The 16,110-nt window shown below is 42.9% G+C and overlaps 1 protein-coding gene across 2 annotated transcripts in view; it reads right to left on the reverse strand.

Annotated features, from left to right (window-relative positions):
- Positions 1-281: 281 nt before the first annotated feature.
- The window catches only part of Tent4a (terminal nucleotidyltransferase 4A), a 50,248-nt gene continuing 34,419 nt past the window's right edge, over positions 282-16,110 (reverse strand). Inside the window, exons 8-13 of one of the 2 annotated variants that reach the window (XM_045139017.1) lie at positions 15,705-15,831; positions 14,771-14,871; positions 6,409-6,581; positions 5,744-5,902; positions 3,754-3,918; positions 282-2,508 (exon numbers count right to left, since the gene is read on the reverse strand). In XM_045139017.1, coding sequence (XP_044994952.1) covers positions 2,317-2,508; positions 3,754-3,918; positions 5,744-5,902; positions 6,409-6,581; positions 14,771-14,871; positions 15,705-15,831 — 917 coding nt within the window. In that variant the 3' untranslated portion in view covers positions 282-2,316. Of the gene's footprint in view, positions 2,512-3,753; positions 3,919-5,743; positions 5,903-6,408; positions 6,582-14,770; positions 14,872-15,704; positions 15,832-16,110 lie in introns of both variants that reach the window. The other variant, XM_004666107.2, reaches the window with a different exon arrangement.

Below are 16,110 nucleotides of genomic sequence, written 5' to 3' on the forward strand. Positions count from 1 at the left end.
CTAACAGTGTCACTGGACTGTCCACATGGTCAGCACCACCACTGGGGCCACAGAGGACTGAAGATCTAACAGTGTCTCCACACGGTCAGCACCGCCACCAGGACCATGGAGGACTGATACTGTGGGCTTTAACTGTCCTGTGTGCACACCCCTGTGTAATGAGCCAATGGTGAAATAACCAACCAGGTCTGGAACCTTCCCCTCTGAGAATCCTAGTTACTCCTAGCAAGTGCCTAAAGATGTCACCCCTTCTCATAACAGTAAAGCATCAAACACAAAACTTGTTTCTAAAGTTTATTAAAAATCAAAGAATAGAAAAACTTTACATAAAAATATGTCAATTTTAGTGTCCACATTGTTGTCCACACACAAAAAAATTGAAACATGATATCTTCTGTTAAATCTGTAGCATGCAGCCACAGTGGTAGCCAGGCCAATTCATTTGGTTCACCGTAACAGGGATGGACATAGTACCTGTTTCTATGGGTAGAACTTTAAAATGCACATCTATGGGACATTCCTGTAGTCCCTGCAGTGGTTTCCTTTGATGTAGGTTACAATCAATATTGCTAATGTGTAAAGATTAGTACAGGCCTATGGATCAGTGTTTGTAAATATGCTTTAGAAATAGGTTCACAATTTAAGTATTCTTAAATATTCTGAATGATCCCAATCCTCACAAATGGTAGGCCCTAGTGCTGCTATGATCCGGATGCCTCCTGGAGTCAACAGCCCCATAATCCAGGTCTGTGCTACTTGAAGAGGCAAACTCAGAACACAGAGCTCATCCTTGCTAGGTGTCCATCACACTCAGACATCGATCTAGAACGGCCACGGCTGCACATCAATCAGACAGTATGGCAATCAGCTTCTTGTCTCCATCTTCTCCACTGGTGGACTTCAAAGATCAGCCTACCTGTAGTGTTTAGCAGGGCCACAACTTCTACTTTAAAATTGGGAATCACAGCGCCTACAAGATGCAAGCCACTCTCAGGACAACTGTGATGCTGCAAAACCTCAGTTAGGCAGGATGGATATACTGTTGTTCAAAAAGGTAACAAAGACAGTGGCTGTGGTGGCAGAATACACTTGCATAGTATACCTGTATGCTTCTGATAGCGGGCCCCAGTGCTCCTGGGCCCACGCTGGGCTGTGCTCTCCTGGGATGCATTAGAATACTCCCCACATGCCCTGAGCAGCGGAGGTACTGTTCAGATATTTGCTCTTAACAGAACGAATGCATACCGCTATGCCGATTCCTCAATGGAATCAATGAAATTCCTTTCTCCACATTCCTAAAACTGGGTGCTGTTGTCTGTAACAACGCTCCCCAGGCCACGTCACTAAAACGGACTGAAGCATTCACGTGTTCACATGTTTAAAAGATTTTATAATGTGACATCTTCTCCCCCCACTAGAAAGTTATACTTCTGGCACTTTAAATGCTGGATTTGTTGTCTAGTTAAAAAAAAAACCCCAAACCAAAATGTCACAACTTGTCAGAGCAGGACAACAGCTTGAGGCTCAAGGCAGGGCTGCTAGGCATGCACCAGAGGCCAGGTGCCCAAGGCCTCAGAAGCCATCACAATGATATCATGATGGCTGGCGTCTGACCAAAAAAAAAAAAAAAAAAAAAAAAAAAAAGGCATCAAAGTCAAGCCCCCAAGCCCCTCCTACCAGTGTTTGCATTGATGCTCCTCCGACAACCAGCCAACATGATGAACCCAACTTAGAAAATGCAAATCGGGAAAGGATCGAAACCTGCTTAAAAAAAATTCCCTCCTCCCTTAAATATAACTTATGTGAAAATATGAAATTAAATAAAAAATATCTGAGTTATTGCACAAATCATGTTTTCGATATTTACATAGAAAAACAGTTCCAAAGTTTCAAACAAGACGTGAGGGCGATAAAACAACGGCCTCTACCCTCCCCGCTGGAAAGACATGAAAACAGGGCTTGACACCTCTGCTGCTGTGACAGACATAAAACAAGAGCTCCAAACTGCCCAGAGCAGATCGGCTCCCACGAAGCCAAAAGAGCACACATCTGGAGCCCTGTGCTCCGAGCCTGCCCTGCTGGGCACAGACGAAGACTTCTAGACAAGCAGACACACATCCACGTTTAGTAAGGCTTCACAGATGAGCACAAGGAGCCGTTCTGTAAGATGGATGCGGCCACCAAACAGAGAAACATGCAGAGTGACCAGTGGCGGGCAGTACTTGCAGCCCGAGGTGGAGGTGCTAAATGCTGGTCTTGGTTCCCCTGTAGTGGCCAAGGCCACCAGGCAGTCTGTGATGGTGGGGCCAGGAGCCATTATCTACTGAGACTCACAGGTAGACTGTCACGTGTGTGTGCATGCTTTTTCCTCCTCCAGCCAGCGCGACTGTACTGGTGATGTCCCCGGTTGCCCACGGGGGGCCGCACACCTCCATTACCCACAGAGCTGTAGCTGCCTCCCTGGGCATGGCTGTGGGAGCCCTTCATGGACAGTTTCATGCCACTGTGCTGCTAAGAGAGACAAAGAGGGAGAGCAGGGTTGGAACCAGCCAGCCACACTGCCCACAGGAGCATTCTACTGAGTCAGATGACAATCTCAGGCAAGCAGTCAAAAAGTACATTCATCTCCTAACCGATCATGGAAAATGAGAGGCAGGTGCAAGCAATTACCATGCAGCCCCATTAGCATTGCCAGGTTCCTCCAGCAGGAAACTCTGGAACAGGAGTATACACTCTGGCAGTTCACAGACCATCACATCTCCATTCGGTGATCCACTCAGCCAACCAGTGCAAGTACCAACTGCCCAGAGCCGCTCAACTCTCCCTTCCAATGTGTTTGTTTACAGGAATGAGAAGGTTCTGTGGATCCCTACTGTCTGTGACCTGGAGCACTCAAGTGTCCTTGTGTGTGACTCAGTTGCAGACAGGGAAGCCAGCGGCCTGGTAACACACTATCAGAGATGTGGCTTGGTTTTATCCTTTGTGTCTTGAAGACCAAATGGCCTAAACTAAAATGAAGTATATCATAAAACAAGGGAAGTTGGGGGCTGGAGAGATGGCTTAGCGGTTAAGCGCTTGCCTGTGAAGCCTAAGGACCCCGGTTCGAGGCTCGGTTCCCCAAGTCCCACGTTAGCCAGATGCACAAGGGGGTGCATGCGTCTGGAGTTCGTTTGCAGAGGCTGGAAGCCCTGGTGTGCCCATTCTCTCTCTCTCTCTCTCTCCCTCTGTCTTTCTCTCTGTGTCTGTCACTCTCAAATAAATAAATAAATAAATAAATAAATAAATAAATAAAATTAAAAAAAATAAAGGCATGCACCACCACACCAGGCTTATTATTAAAAAAAAACAAAACAAGGGAAGTCTTCATTTTAAATTTCATCTGAAATGTAAAGTTCAACTGAAGAATTAAGAATATGCACTGTGGTAACTAAAATGTTACATTTTAAAATAACTGAACTTCTTTGGAGGGGGAAAAGTTTGAGTAGTGTCTTGCTCTGGCCAAGGATGACCAGGAATTCACTATGTAGTCTCAGGGTAGCCTTGAACTCCTGAGTGCTGGGATTAAAGATGTGCGCCACCACGCCCAGCAATAAGTGATTATTTTTAAGCTTTGTCTATGAAAGAAGCAAACATGAAGCCGAATGACTAGTAAACTTCTCTTTGAAGGTAGGCTCTGGAATTCTTATGAGAAGGGAAGGAAAAGCCCAGACCACCTGTAGTAGCTGTAATAGGAAGCCTGGAAGGCAGACGCACCTTGTGATAGAGATGAGGGCTGGACAGCGGGTTGGATGGTGCTGTGGGGATGGCTGGGGAAGTCACGTGGTGAACAGCTTTCAAAGATGCAGTTCCTTCAACACCAGTCTGTCTACATGGAACCGGAGCAACCCCAAGGGTGGGCGGAGGGATGGTGAACCTGGTCTATGAAGAAAACAAACATCTGTAAGTGAGCCACTTGTCTGCACAGACACTATCAAGTGCTGGCTTTTACTATAACTTAATTACATTGCCCTTATACCAGAAATGCCTTATTTTCTGAAGCATTAACTACAACATGAAGCAACTATTACAAGTCCAGAAGTTCTAAGACTCTCTTAAGACCAAAGCCCCTTGAAAGCCATCAAAACAGCCAACTGTAGGTAGGACCCCTGGCATGAGAAGTAGGGTGCTACTGCAACAGGAGCGAAACATGGGGTCACAGGGAAAAGACAAGGAGTGTGGGCAGCACTCGTCTCACCTACAGCAAAAGGCCCTGGTGAGAGCCTTGTCTCAAAGCTGCAGCCATGTTTCCATCCCATGCACACGTCTCTGCTTTCGCACAAAGACCTCTCAGGATGAGCTGTGGCAAACACTTGTCAACACTAGTCATGGGCCTTCAAGCAGCAAAAGGCCTCAAGGTATCAGTGGGAACAGCTCTTTAGCTGAGAAAAATTACTTCAAGAAACACATCTGTATGTTGTTTTATTGCTTAAAACTCAATCCCTATTTCAAAAGTTATTTCCACTTGCAAATAAATGAAAATATTGGACTTATACATATTCACCAATACATAATTAAGATGTACACACAATATTTAATATTTACAAAATTATCTCTTAAATTGATTTTCTTTTTCGGTTTTTTGAGGTAGGGTCTCGCTCTAGCCCAGGCTGACCTGGAATTCACTATGTAGTCTCAGGGTGGCCTTGAACTCATAGCAATCCTCCTTCCTCTGCCTCCCGAGTGCTGGGATTAAAGGCATGTGCCACCACGCCTGGCTTTTTTTTTTTTTTTTAATTTATATTTATTTATTTGAGAGCTACAGACACAGAGAGAAAGACAGATAGAGGGAGAGAGAGAGAATGGGCGCGCCAGGGCCTCCAGCATCTGCAAACGAACTCCAGACACGTGCGCCCCCTTGTGCATCTTGCTAACGTGGGACCTGGGGAACTGAGCCTCGAACCGGGGTTCTTAGGCTTCATAGGCAAGCGCTTAACCGCTAAGCCATCTCTCCAGCCCCCCTCCCCACGCCTGGCTTTTTAAGTTGATTTTTATCCAAATGTCAGAAAGAGAAAATTCCCCAAAATAATGTCTAATTAATAACATAATGAAAGTCTACCCAATGAGTTTCTGAGAGGAAAGTAGAACAAAGACTCCCTCCACCAAATAGGTGAGCAGTCAGCATGAGTGCTCTCCCCAAAGCTGACCCAGCACAGGGTAGACTCTAGTGGCTTGAACAGCAAATGTTCCCCATAGCCTCAAGGGTTTGTGGTTAAGCCTCATACTTAGTGCCCAGCCGGTGGAGTCTTGATTGAGGAGGTGTGCAGCTGATGACAGGCTTCAAGACTTTTAGTCCAGCCCTACTGGCTGTGGAGAACAAGCTTACTCTGATGCTAAGGCACCCCAGCTGCCTGCTCTTCCACGAAAGTTCCTTCAAAACTGTAAGCTGTTTCTGGTCAAGTACTTTGCCCAGCAACAAGAAGGTAACTGCTACAGTGGCGTGTGCTGCCAATGAGGAAGCATCTGCCACAGGCATTTTGGTACTCAAGAACATCAGGTCTCTTTGCTGCGGGTATGATAGTGTGGTCCTCACTGACTAAGGCCAGAAATACATCTTCACAGAATGACCAGAGCTACCGTCTACCACCAAAATGAGAGAATCCTATGAGAAGACAGACGTGTATTAACTCAAAGTTAATACTAACCTGCTCCTGCATGGCTCAGCTCAGATACTATCCCTATAGTGCTCCCAGAAAGGAGTCCATACCTGATTGTTGCTTGTCATGATCAGCGTTCTGGAAGCAGTGGGCTGAGGTTTGCCACTGGGTATTGGCAAGGCGGCTGGCAGGCTGGCCATCAGGGCTGTAGGAGCTTGAAGGCTGAACTGATAAACACTGGGCGTGGTGCAGGGCGGTGTGTCTGAGTCCTGATGTCCAGTACAAAAAAAAAAAAAAAAAGGAAAGAGAATAGAGCTGTATACCAAAGGCACTCTTCTGAGGGCTAGGACAGAATGCCCGAGGAGAGGCATGCTAGGAAAAGTTGCCAAAGCCAATGATCTTCTGAGCAGCAGGTGGTACAAACCTATGCACCATCTTTTAAGTATTTTCCAAATTAAAATAAACTAGCTTTCAGGAGGTACAGATGAAACACTCAGATTTAAATTTCTTGTACCTCCACGCAGGTTTTTAAAAAACTACTCCAGGAAGTCCACAACTTGCCCAAGTGCTCCTACTGCCTTGACTAGTCATATGAACAACTGAGTGCTCAAGGCACATGCCAGACAACCCCCAACATAACCAACCCGAGACTCTAGAACTGAGCTGGAAGGACAGGTTTTAAACTCAGTTGTAGAGATGTCTACCAAAAACACTAAACACTCAACAGACCTGAAAGGGGGGGGGAGGTTGAGGCAAAGGGAGAGGGCATACTCACAATGTCACTTCCAGAAAGCGAGGATACAGAAGAAGCAGAGGAACCTGAAGAGAGGAGCTGGGGACTGGACAGGGACAAAGTCAGGCGCTGGCTGTAGGGTGACCCAGGCTCTTGGTTCTGTGTCTGCTCCCCGTTGCACGTGCTGACTCTCTCCATTATCTTAATCCTATTGTCTGGGGTAGGAGAGCAAAGCCCATGCTACTGAGAAGTGCAATGTGCCCAGCAACAGGGCAGCTGAGCTCTGACATGCTCCAGTGTAATGGACAAACCAAATTTTCAATTTCAATCATCTAATCTAAAAACTACTCAATTAGTTATGGGAAAACACTAAAATATGTTTGTAGCAATGTTGGGCATATAAACATTCACCTTTAGCTTTTATTAAATAAAAATCACATAGGGCTGGAGCAACAGCTCATTGGTTAAAGGCACTTGTTTGCCAAACCGAACAAGCCCAGGTTTGATTCCCCAGACCCACATAAAGGTAGATGCACAAAGTGGCCCATGCATCTAGAGTTCATTTGCAGTGGCAATAGGCCCTAGTGTGCCCATTCTCTCTATCCCTCTCCCTGTGGGAAGCAGTATCTTGAGGCACTATCTCCCCCCACCCCACACAGAGAATGACTACTGCATTCATGACCCCACAGTGAATACCAACAACCCCAATGAGAAGGAACCTCAATGGAACAAGGGCAGGACAGACAGAAAAATAAGAATATAATCTAATGAGAAGATGATGAACACTCAATTTGTTCATACAGTAAAGTTCATAATTTAATAAAAATAAAAGACATATTATAACTCTGATCTTTTTATTTATATTTATTTATTTATTTGAGAGATGGCAAGAGGCACAGAGAGAGAGAGAGAATAGGAGTGCCAAGGCTTCCAGCCATTGCAAATGAACTCCAGATGCATATACCCCCTTGTGCATCTGGCTTACATGGGTACTGAGGAATTGAACCGAGGTCCTTTGGCTTTGCAGGCAAGTGCCTTCCTTAACCGCTAAGCTCTCTCTCAAGGCCCTGATCTTAAAAAGAAACCTTGATTTCACACATTCGTTAAAAAAGATATAGACTTCCAGTTAAGATGGTGGCACAGGAGACCATGCCAAAGCAGCCTAGGGGAGGAAAAAGGAAAAAAAAACACACACAACCAGCAAAATACACTCTTCTACTAAAAAGTGAGGTGTATAAGACATTATCAACTGCAGCAGGGAAGTAGGAGAGATCCATGGCATCTAAAGCCCACAAACGCAAGCAGAAGTGGCTCCAGCAGCAGTGGAACCAGGTCCCTGTGGCCCCATCTGTAAGGCTCGGCCTGCTTACCACAGAAAAAGCCAGGTGAGGAAACTTCCCACTCGAACTGGAGCTGCTTGCAAATTCAAAAAACATGAAGGGAGGATGGCAGGGAAAAACAGAGGAGCAGCTCGTAAGGAAGAAGATTGTGGGGACCACCATCCACAGCTTCCCATGCCAGCATAAGTGCCAGCAAGCACCAGAGACCTGGGGAGGGGAGCTCACCAGGCACAGGTGATCAAAGCCTCAATTCAGTAACCCAGCCAGCCTACCTGAGCCCACAGTGCAACAAAGAGAGACCCAAGCAGCAGTGCAGCATAACTGAGACCAAAGCATCTCAAAAGGTAACTGGGATTACACCAGGTCAGTACCCACCAAATAAGCCTGGTACATACGCTTGAATCAGAAGTGCTAATTGCACCTTCCATGTCAGGATAAATTATATGTTAAATATGATGGATGGGTGGAGTTGCCATTCTTAAATAAGTTATATTTTGGGCTTGTCATTTGTTGCTTCCTGATTTATAGTGCCTTTATTTCAACTTCTGCTGTTCATTAGGGAAGATCACAATGGTGCTGACTTGGAAACCCTCAGCACACCAGAAAACCTCCCAGCTGACAGGATTAAGGGTGTGGGGCAACACATATCCTAAGAGACTGTAACTTTGTTAGAGGATCTGGTTGTCATAATACCTACTCTTGCATAAATACTCTGTGCTGTTTTTCATTGAGTATGTACATTGTTTAAATTTTAGAATCTGCCTGTATTTTGTTCCACTCAGGCTATAAAAAAAAAAAAAAAACTCTGTAGAAAATCTCACCAGCAGAATGGATAAAGGAGAGGACAGAATATCGAAACTGGAAGACCAGGTGGCAGATCTAATACAATCCAACAAGGAGAAAGACAAACTAACAGGAAAGTATGAATAGAAATTTCAAGATATTTGGGACACTATGAAAAGGTCAAACGTAAGAATTCAAGAAATAGCAGAAGAAGAATTTTACTCCAAAGGCATATTAGGCATTTTCAACAAAATCACAAAAGAAAACTTCCCCAAAACTGGGAAAGAAATGCCAATGCCGATACAGGAATCCTTTAGAACACCAAACAGACAAAACCTGGAAAGAATCTCTCCTTGCCATAATATAATTAAACTACCAAATATGCAAACAAAAGAAAATATATTGAAAGCAGTTAGATAGGAAAATCAAGTCACATACAAAGGCAAGCCCATCAGGATCACAGAAGATTACTCAACACAAACTTTCAAAGCCAAAAGGGCTTGGAATGATGAATTCCAAGTTCTGAAAGACAACATCTGTCAACCAAGGTTACTTTATCCTGCAAAGCTATCCATTCAAATAGACAGAGAAATAAGGACATTACACACACACACACACACACACACACACAAAAAAAAAAAAAAAAAAAAAAAAAAAAAACCAGGCCAAAGGAATATTTGAAGACAAAACCAGCTCTACAGAAAAATACTTGAAAGGATCCTCCATGCTGAAGAAAAAGAAAAACACACATATAAGGAACCTGGAAAAAACAAACCATACTCAAATACCAGTTAACACAGAAAGCAGAAGTAAAACCGGAAGAACTACAAAACAAGAAAAAAGGTAAAAAAATAAAGACACACCTTTCAATAATATCTCTTAATATCAATGGCCTCAATGCCCCCAATGTCCCAACCAAAAGACATAGGTTTGCAGACTGGGTTAAACAGCAGGATCCTTCAATTTGTTGCCGCCAAGAAATTCACCTTTCTACAAAGGATGGACATTATTTTAGGGTGAAGGGTTGGAAAACAGTGTTTCAAGCAAATAGGCCTAGAAAACAAGCAGGGATTGCTATCCTAATATCTGACAAGGTAGACTTCAGTCCAACATTAGTTAGGAAAGATAGAGGTCACTTTATATTGATTAAAGGCACACTCCACCAGGCGGACATTACAATCCTAAATGTGTATGCACCTAACATGGGGGCTCCCAACTTCATCAAACAAACACTATTAGAACTAAGGTCACAGATAACACCAAACACAGTTGTAGTGAGTGACTTCAATACCCTACTCTTATCAATTGACAGGTCATCCAGGCAAAAAATAAACAGAGATGCATCTGGATTAAATGAGATTATAGAACAAATGGACTTAACAGATATATACAGGACATTTCATCCAAAATGCTGCAGAATACACATTCTTTTCAACAACACATGGAACATTCTTTAAAAGAGACCATACATTAGGACCCAAAGCAAAACTTAACAAATACAGGAAAATTGAAATAATTCCTTGCCCTCTATCTAATCATAATGGGATCAATAACAATAAAAGCTATTAAGCATAGGCAAAATCATGGAAACTAATCAAATCCACTACTAAATGATCAATGGATCAATAAAGAAATCAAACAATTCAGAGTCAAATGATAATGACCACACAACATACCAAAACCTTTGGGACACAATGAAAGCAGTCTTAAAAGGGAAATTTATAGCTTTAAGTACCTATGTTAAAAATTAGAAAGGTCACAAATAACTTAATGCTTCACCTTAGAGCCTTGGAAAAAGAAGAACAAGGCACACTGAAAATCAGTAGACTGGAAGACATAATAAGGATTAGGACAGAAATTAATGAAATAAAAACCAAAACAACAAAAAAAAAAAAATCCAAAGAATCAATGAAGAGTTGGTGCTTTAAAAGGATAAACAAGCCAGGCGTGGTGGCGTACTCCTTTAATCCCAGCACTTGGGAGGCAGAGGTAGGAGGATTGCCATGAGTTCGAGGCCATCCTGAGACTCCACAGTTAATTCCAGGTCAGCTTGGACTAGAGTGAGACCCTGCCTCAAAAAACAAAAACAGAAACAAAAAAGATAGACAAGATGATAAACCCTTAGCAAATCTGACCAAAAGAAAGAAGAGAAACAAAATTAATAAAATTAAAGATGGAAAAGGTGCCATCACTACAGATACCAGAGAAATTGAAAAAAATCATAGGGACCTATTATAAGAACATATAATACACTAAGTTTGAAAATCTGAAAAAGAAATGGATGATTTCCTTAATTTATATGACCTACCTAAATTAAATCAAGATGAGATTAACCACTTAAGTCCAGGCCCACATGGATTCACTGCTGAATTTTACCAGACCTTCAGGGAAGAACTAACATTATTGCTTCTTAAGCTTTTCCATAAAATACAAAAGGAAGGAATCCTACCAAACTCCTTCTATGAAGCCAGCATCACCGTGACACCAAAACCAGACAAAGAACAAAAAATGAAAATTGCAGACCAATATTCCTCATGAACATCGATACAAAAGTTCTCAACAAAATATTGACAAACAGAATACAAGAATATATCAGAAAGATCATTCACCCCGACCAAGTAGGCTTCATATCAGAAATGCAGGAATGGTTCAACATATACAAATCCATAAATGTAATACACTATATAAATGGACTTAAGGACAAAAATCACATGATCACCTCATTAGATGCAAAAAGAGCATTTGACAAAATCCAGCATCCTTTCCTGATAAAAGTCCTACAGAGACTGGGAATAGAAGGAGCATGTCACAACATAAAAAGGCTATTTACAACAAGCCTACAGCCAACATAATAGAAATGGGAAAAAAATGGAAGCTGTTCCACTAAAATCAGGAACAAGACAAGGGTGTCCACTGTCCCCACTTTTATTTAATATAATAATGGAAGTCTTAGCCATAGAAATAAGGCAAGAGACACACATAAAACAGATATAAATTGGAAAGGAAAAGATCAAGTTATATTATTTGCAAATGACATGATTCCATACATAAAGGACCCTAAAGACTCTACCAGCAAACTGTTAGAGCCGATAAACACCTACAGCCATGTAGCAGGATACAAAAGAATACACAGAAATCAGTAGTCTTCCTATATGTTAACATCAAACACCACCATTCACAATTGCATCGCAGAAAAAAAAAAAATCTAAATAAAGTACCTTGGAATAAACCTAACCAAGGAAGTGAAAGATTTCTACAATGAGAACTTTAAAACACTCAAGTGAGAAATTGCAGAAGACACTAGGAAATGGAAAGACATCCCTTGTTCTTGGATTGGAAGAATCAATATTGTGAAAATGGCAATCTTACTAAAAGTAATCCACACATTTAATGCAATCCCCATCAAAATTCCAAGGCATTCTTCATGCAAATAGAAAAAACAATCCAAAAATTCATATGGAAGCACAAAAACCCCTTGAATATCTAAAACAAATTTGAGCAAGAAAAATAAGGCTGGTGGTATCATCATACCTGATTTTAACAGAGCCATAGTAACAAAAACAGCATGGTACTGACACAAAAGCAGATATGTAGATCAATGGAACAAAACAGAGGACCCAGATGTAAATGCAGGTAGCTATAGCCCTGATATTTGACAAAAATGCCAAAAATAGTCTTTGGAGAAAAGACAGCCTCTTCAGTAAATGAGCTATGTGCCAGGCATGGTGGCTCACACCTTTAATCCCACTTGGGAGGCAGAGGTAGGAGGATCACCATGAGTTTGAGGCTACCCTGAGACTCTATAGTGAATTCCAAGTCAGCCTGAGCTAGAGTGAGACCCTACTTCGAAAAAATAAAATAAAATAAAAGCAATGGAACTAAATAGAGAGTTCACAAAAGAAGAAACACAGATGGCAGACAGCATCTAAAAAGATGTTCGATATCCCTAGTCATCAGAGAAATAGAGATTAAAACTATGTTGAGATTCCATCTCACTCATGTCAGACTGGCTACCATCATGAAAACAAATGATCATAAATGCTGGAGAGGACGTGGAAGAAGAAGAACCCTTCTACACTGTTGGTGGGAATGCAATCTGGTCCAGCCATTGTGGAAATCAGTGTGAAGGTTCCGGAGACAGCTAAAAATAGATCTACCATATGACCCACCTACAGCATTCCTAGGCATATATCTTGTCTCACTACTTTAGAGATACTTGCTCAACCATGTTTATTGCCACTCTATTCACAATAGCTAGGAAATGGAACCAGCCTAGATATCCCTCAACTGACGAGTGCATAACGAAGATGTCGCACATTTATACAATGGAATTCTACCCAGCAGTAAAGAAAAATGAAGCTATGAAATTTGCAGGAAAGTGAATGGATCTGGAAAGGATTATACTAAGTGAAGTAACCCAGGCCCAGAAAAACAAATGTCACATGTTTTCTCTCATATGTGGATCCTAGCTACAAATGACTGGACTTCTGTATGAGCAGAAAGAAAACTCAGTAGCAAAGGCCAATAAGCTAGAAAGGAGATATAAACGGAATAGAAAGGGAGGAAGGGGAGGACCTAATAGGATGGTATTGTATACATACAAGTAGAAGAATAGATTAATGGGGGTGAAAAGGCCTAAGTGAGGTCAGGGGAAGAGACTGAGAAAGGAAAGTTAGAGGGAGGGCTAATCACAATCTAAGAGGATATAAATAAGTCATGTAGAAACCTACTTTTTTGGACAATGGAACACACAGGAGCCACAGATTGTTACTAGAAAATTTTCAATGCCAGGGATGGGATACCTTCCAGTGAGTTGTGGGTCAGGGAGGTCCCTGATGCCCTCAAAACATTACAGGATACTGCTGAGGCCCTTGGTTTCCCACCAAGTATAGATGGTAAGACCATATTGCCAAAGACTCCACATACTTGGGCTGCAAAGTCACTAAGAAACCCTGCTGGAACTGAGCTGAAAATTTCCTCCATGTAGAAAGCTGGAAAAAGCCACACTGCATGCAGTTCAATGGGAGACAGAGCAATCACCAGTGAAGATACTCAACAGTGGACACTGCAAGCCTTATAATTGGCCAGCCAGGCCAAATGAGCCAATGGGTCCAACAGTGGTATATCTGTTATGAGGGAAACCAATCACCCTCTAATTGAACTGGAGGCCTGCTCCATGGTAGGGAATATATCCCTGATACTGAAAACCTACAACAGGGGTAGTCATGAGCCCTACGAGTATAACATCTGCTGCTGTCTGGTTAAAAGTATCTCACCAAACTGCACAGTAAGCACTTCTCTTACTGTTCATAACCATATATTAATGCTACTCTCACTTTTGGTTAGAGAAGCTTCTCTTTTCAGATGGCAGTGACCTTGGGATGACTCAGAAGGCACCATGGTGCTGAGAAGAAGTGACAGAGAAGTGCTCAGCACTGCCTTCCATGGCTCAGGGTCCATTGTGGAAGAGGTGGCAGAAAGAATGTTAAGAGCCAAAGGAAGGATAGGGCTCCTTACAACGTGCTCCTCCAGACAAAAAAAAAAAAAAAAAGGCCTGGCTATCCATGACCTCACAGTGCCTGACACTACCTACACAAGACCATCACAATAGGAAGAAAAGATCATGACATCAAAATAGAGACTGATTGAGAGGGGGAGGGGATATGATGGAGAGTGGAGTTTTAAAGGGGAAAGTGGGGGGAGGGAGGGAATTACTACCATGGGATATTGTTTCAAATTATGAAAGTTATCAATAAACACACACACACACACACACACACACACACACATATGTATATATACACACACATATATAAACAGCCTGGGCTAGACTAAGACCCTACCTCGAAAAAACAAAAACAAACAAACAAACAAACAAAAGATATAAAAAGCCAGGTATGGTGTCGCACGCCTTTAACCCCAGCACTCGGCAGGAAGCAGAGGTACAAGGATCACTATGAGTTCAAGGCCACCCTGAGACTACATAGTGAATTCCAGGTCAGCCTGGGCTAAAGTAAGATAATGCCTCAAAAAAAAAAAAAAAAAGATATAAATATCTCAGTAACTTGTCATTTAATGTTAAAATCTTGAATACAGTACAGTATTAAAATTAATTCTTCCCACATTTCTAATGCAGCCACTAGAAACTAATATTCCATTATTATATTTGCATTAGGAAATATGGGTCCAGAGTTTTCAGACTTAAGGATTCCTACTTAGCTTAAACAATGCATGGTAAAGGGTTTCCAAGGAACTGTGCCCTACCCAGAGTTATAACTCACCCATGTCTGGAGATGGAAGGACTCTGCTGCCCCACTTCTCTTTGATCCACCTCCGGTAGTCAATCACTTCCTGAGTGACTTTGATGATTCTTCCTAAGGTACTGCAAAGAACAATGCTGACATGGGCACATGGTGGCAAGTTGAAGGGAGCAGATAACCCTAGAATGGCCATTTTGTATGCTGAAGAATACATCTCAAAATTTTTCCCTCATGTCCAGAAGGTCTGATTATGTTCAACTCAACCCGAGTTCACAATATAGGAAAAGTGGGTTGATTCCTGAAGTCCTTGATCAATACCAATCTACCCAAGACAACTGCAATAGGGAGTGGCAGTGTTGGAACTTGATGTCACTCCTGGTGGGAAAGCCAGGGCCCCTGTCTAAGAACTGGACTGACGTGAAGAGTGTCTTACCTGGGATGCTGTAGTGGGAGCCCCAGACTGGAGGCTATGAAGTAAGTGATGCTCATCTTTGGGCAGCTCTGCTTATCAGCTTGGGAATGAATCCTTACCCAAGGACTCTGCTCTGTTTTCCTTCTCCCCCTTTTAATTTTTTATCTCCTACCCAGATAAGGTATTGTGGTGTTGGGGGAGGGTGGTGGCAAGGAAAGGAGATGGGAGGAAGATCAGGAAGGACTATGGAAATTGAAGGGACAGTGCCCTCTGCCTTGTCCACTCCTGGTAGACTGTAGGGACGGTTTCAAGACCTGACCCCCACAGTGACAATGGCAGAGGCTGTGGGGTTATATAGATAGTCTACAGTGTTTCCACACTGGGCCCAGGGACAGGCACTTGGGGGCTCTTAGTGCAGTAGGGAGTGGCAGGTCTACTAAGACATGACAGTGCATCCATTAACAAAGTTCACAAAATACAAGGCCAAGTTTAAATGCCATCCCAGCAGAGGTGAGCCCAGAATCCAGATGCAGCACTGGTTACCTTTCAGAATCCCTGTTGGGATAAGACCTGGCAAGTGGCGACACAGCATGACTGAGCACTATGTAGGCGTAGTCAAACACCTGTTTAACTTGCATGGCCCCGTAGGAGCTTCGTCCAACATCATTTCCTGCAACAGAAAGGTAGCTGTCAAACTGCCTGAGACTTGAGCCATCACTCAGACATTTCTGATCCTCTCATGTAAAGTACTATGAATTAGGACCTCCTCACTACACTTCCCCAACTCCACCAGCTAGCACAACAGGCATGTGTTAAGAGTTCAGCATTGGGCTGGAGAGATAGCTTAGCGGTTAAGCGCTTGATTGTGAAGCCTAAGAACCCCGTACGAGGCTCAATTCCCCAGGATCCACGTTAGCCAGATGCACAAGGGGGCACAGGCATCTGGAGT

This window comes from Jaculus jaculus, chromosome 20, assembly GCF_020740685.1.
Source record: "Jaculus jaculus isolate mJacJac1 chromosome 20, mJacJac1.mat.Y.cur, whole genome shotgun sequence".
In the NCBI taxonomy this organism is placed as follows: Eukaryota; Metazoa; Chordata; class Mammalia; order Rodentia; family Dipodidae; genus Jaculus; species Jaculus jaculus.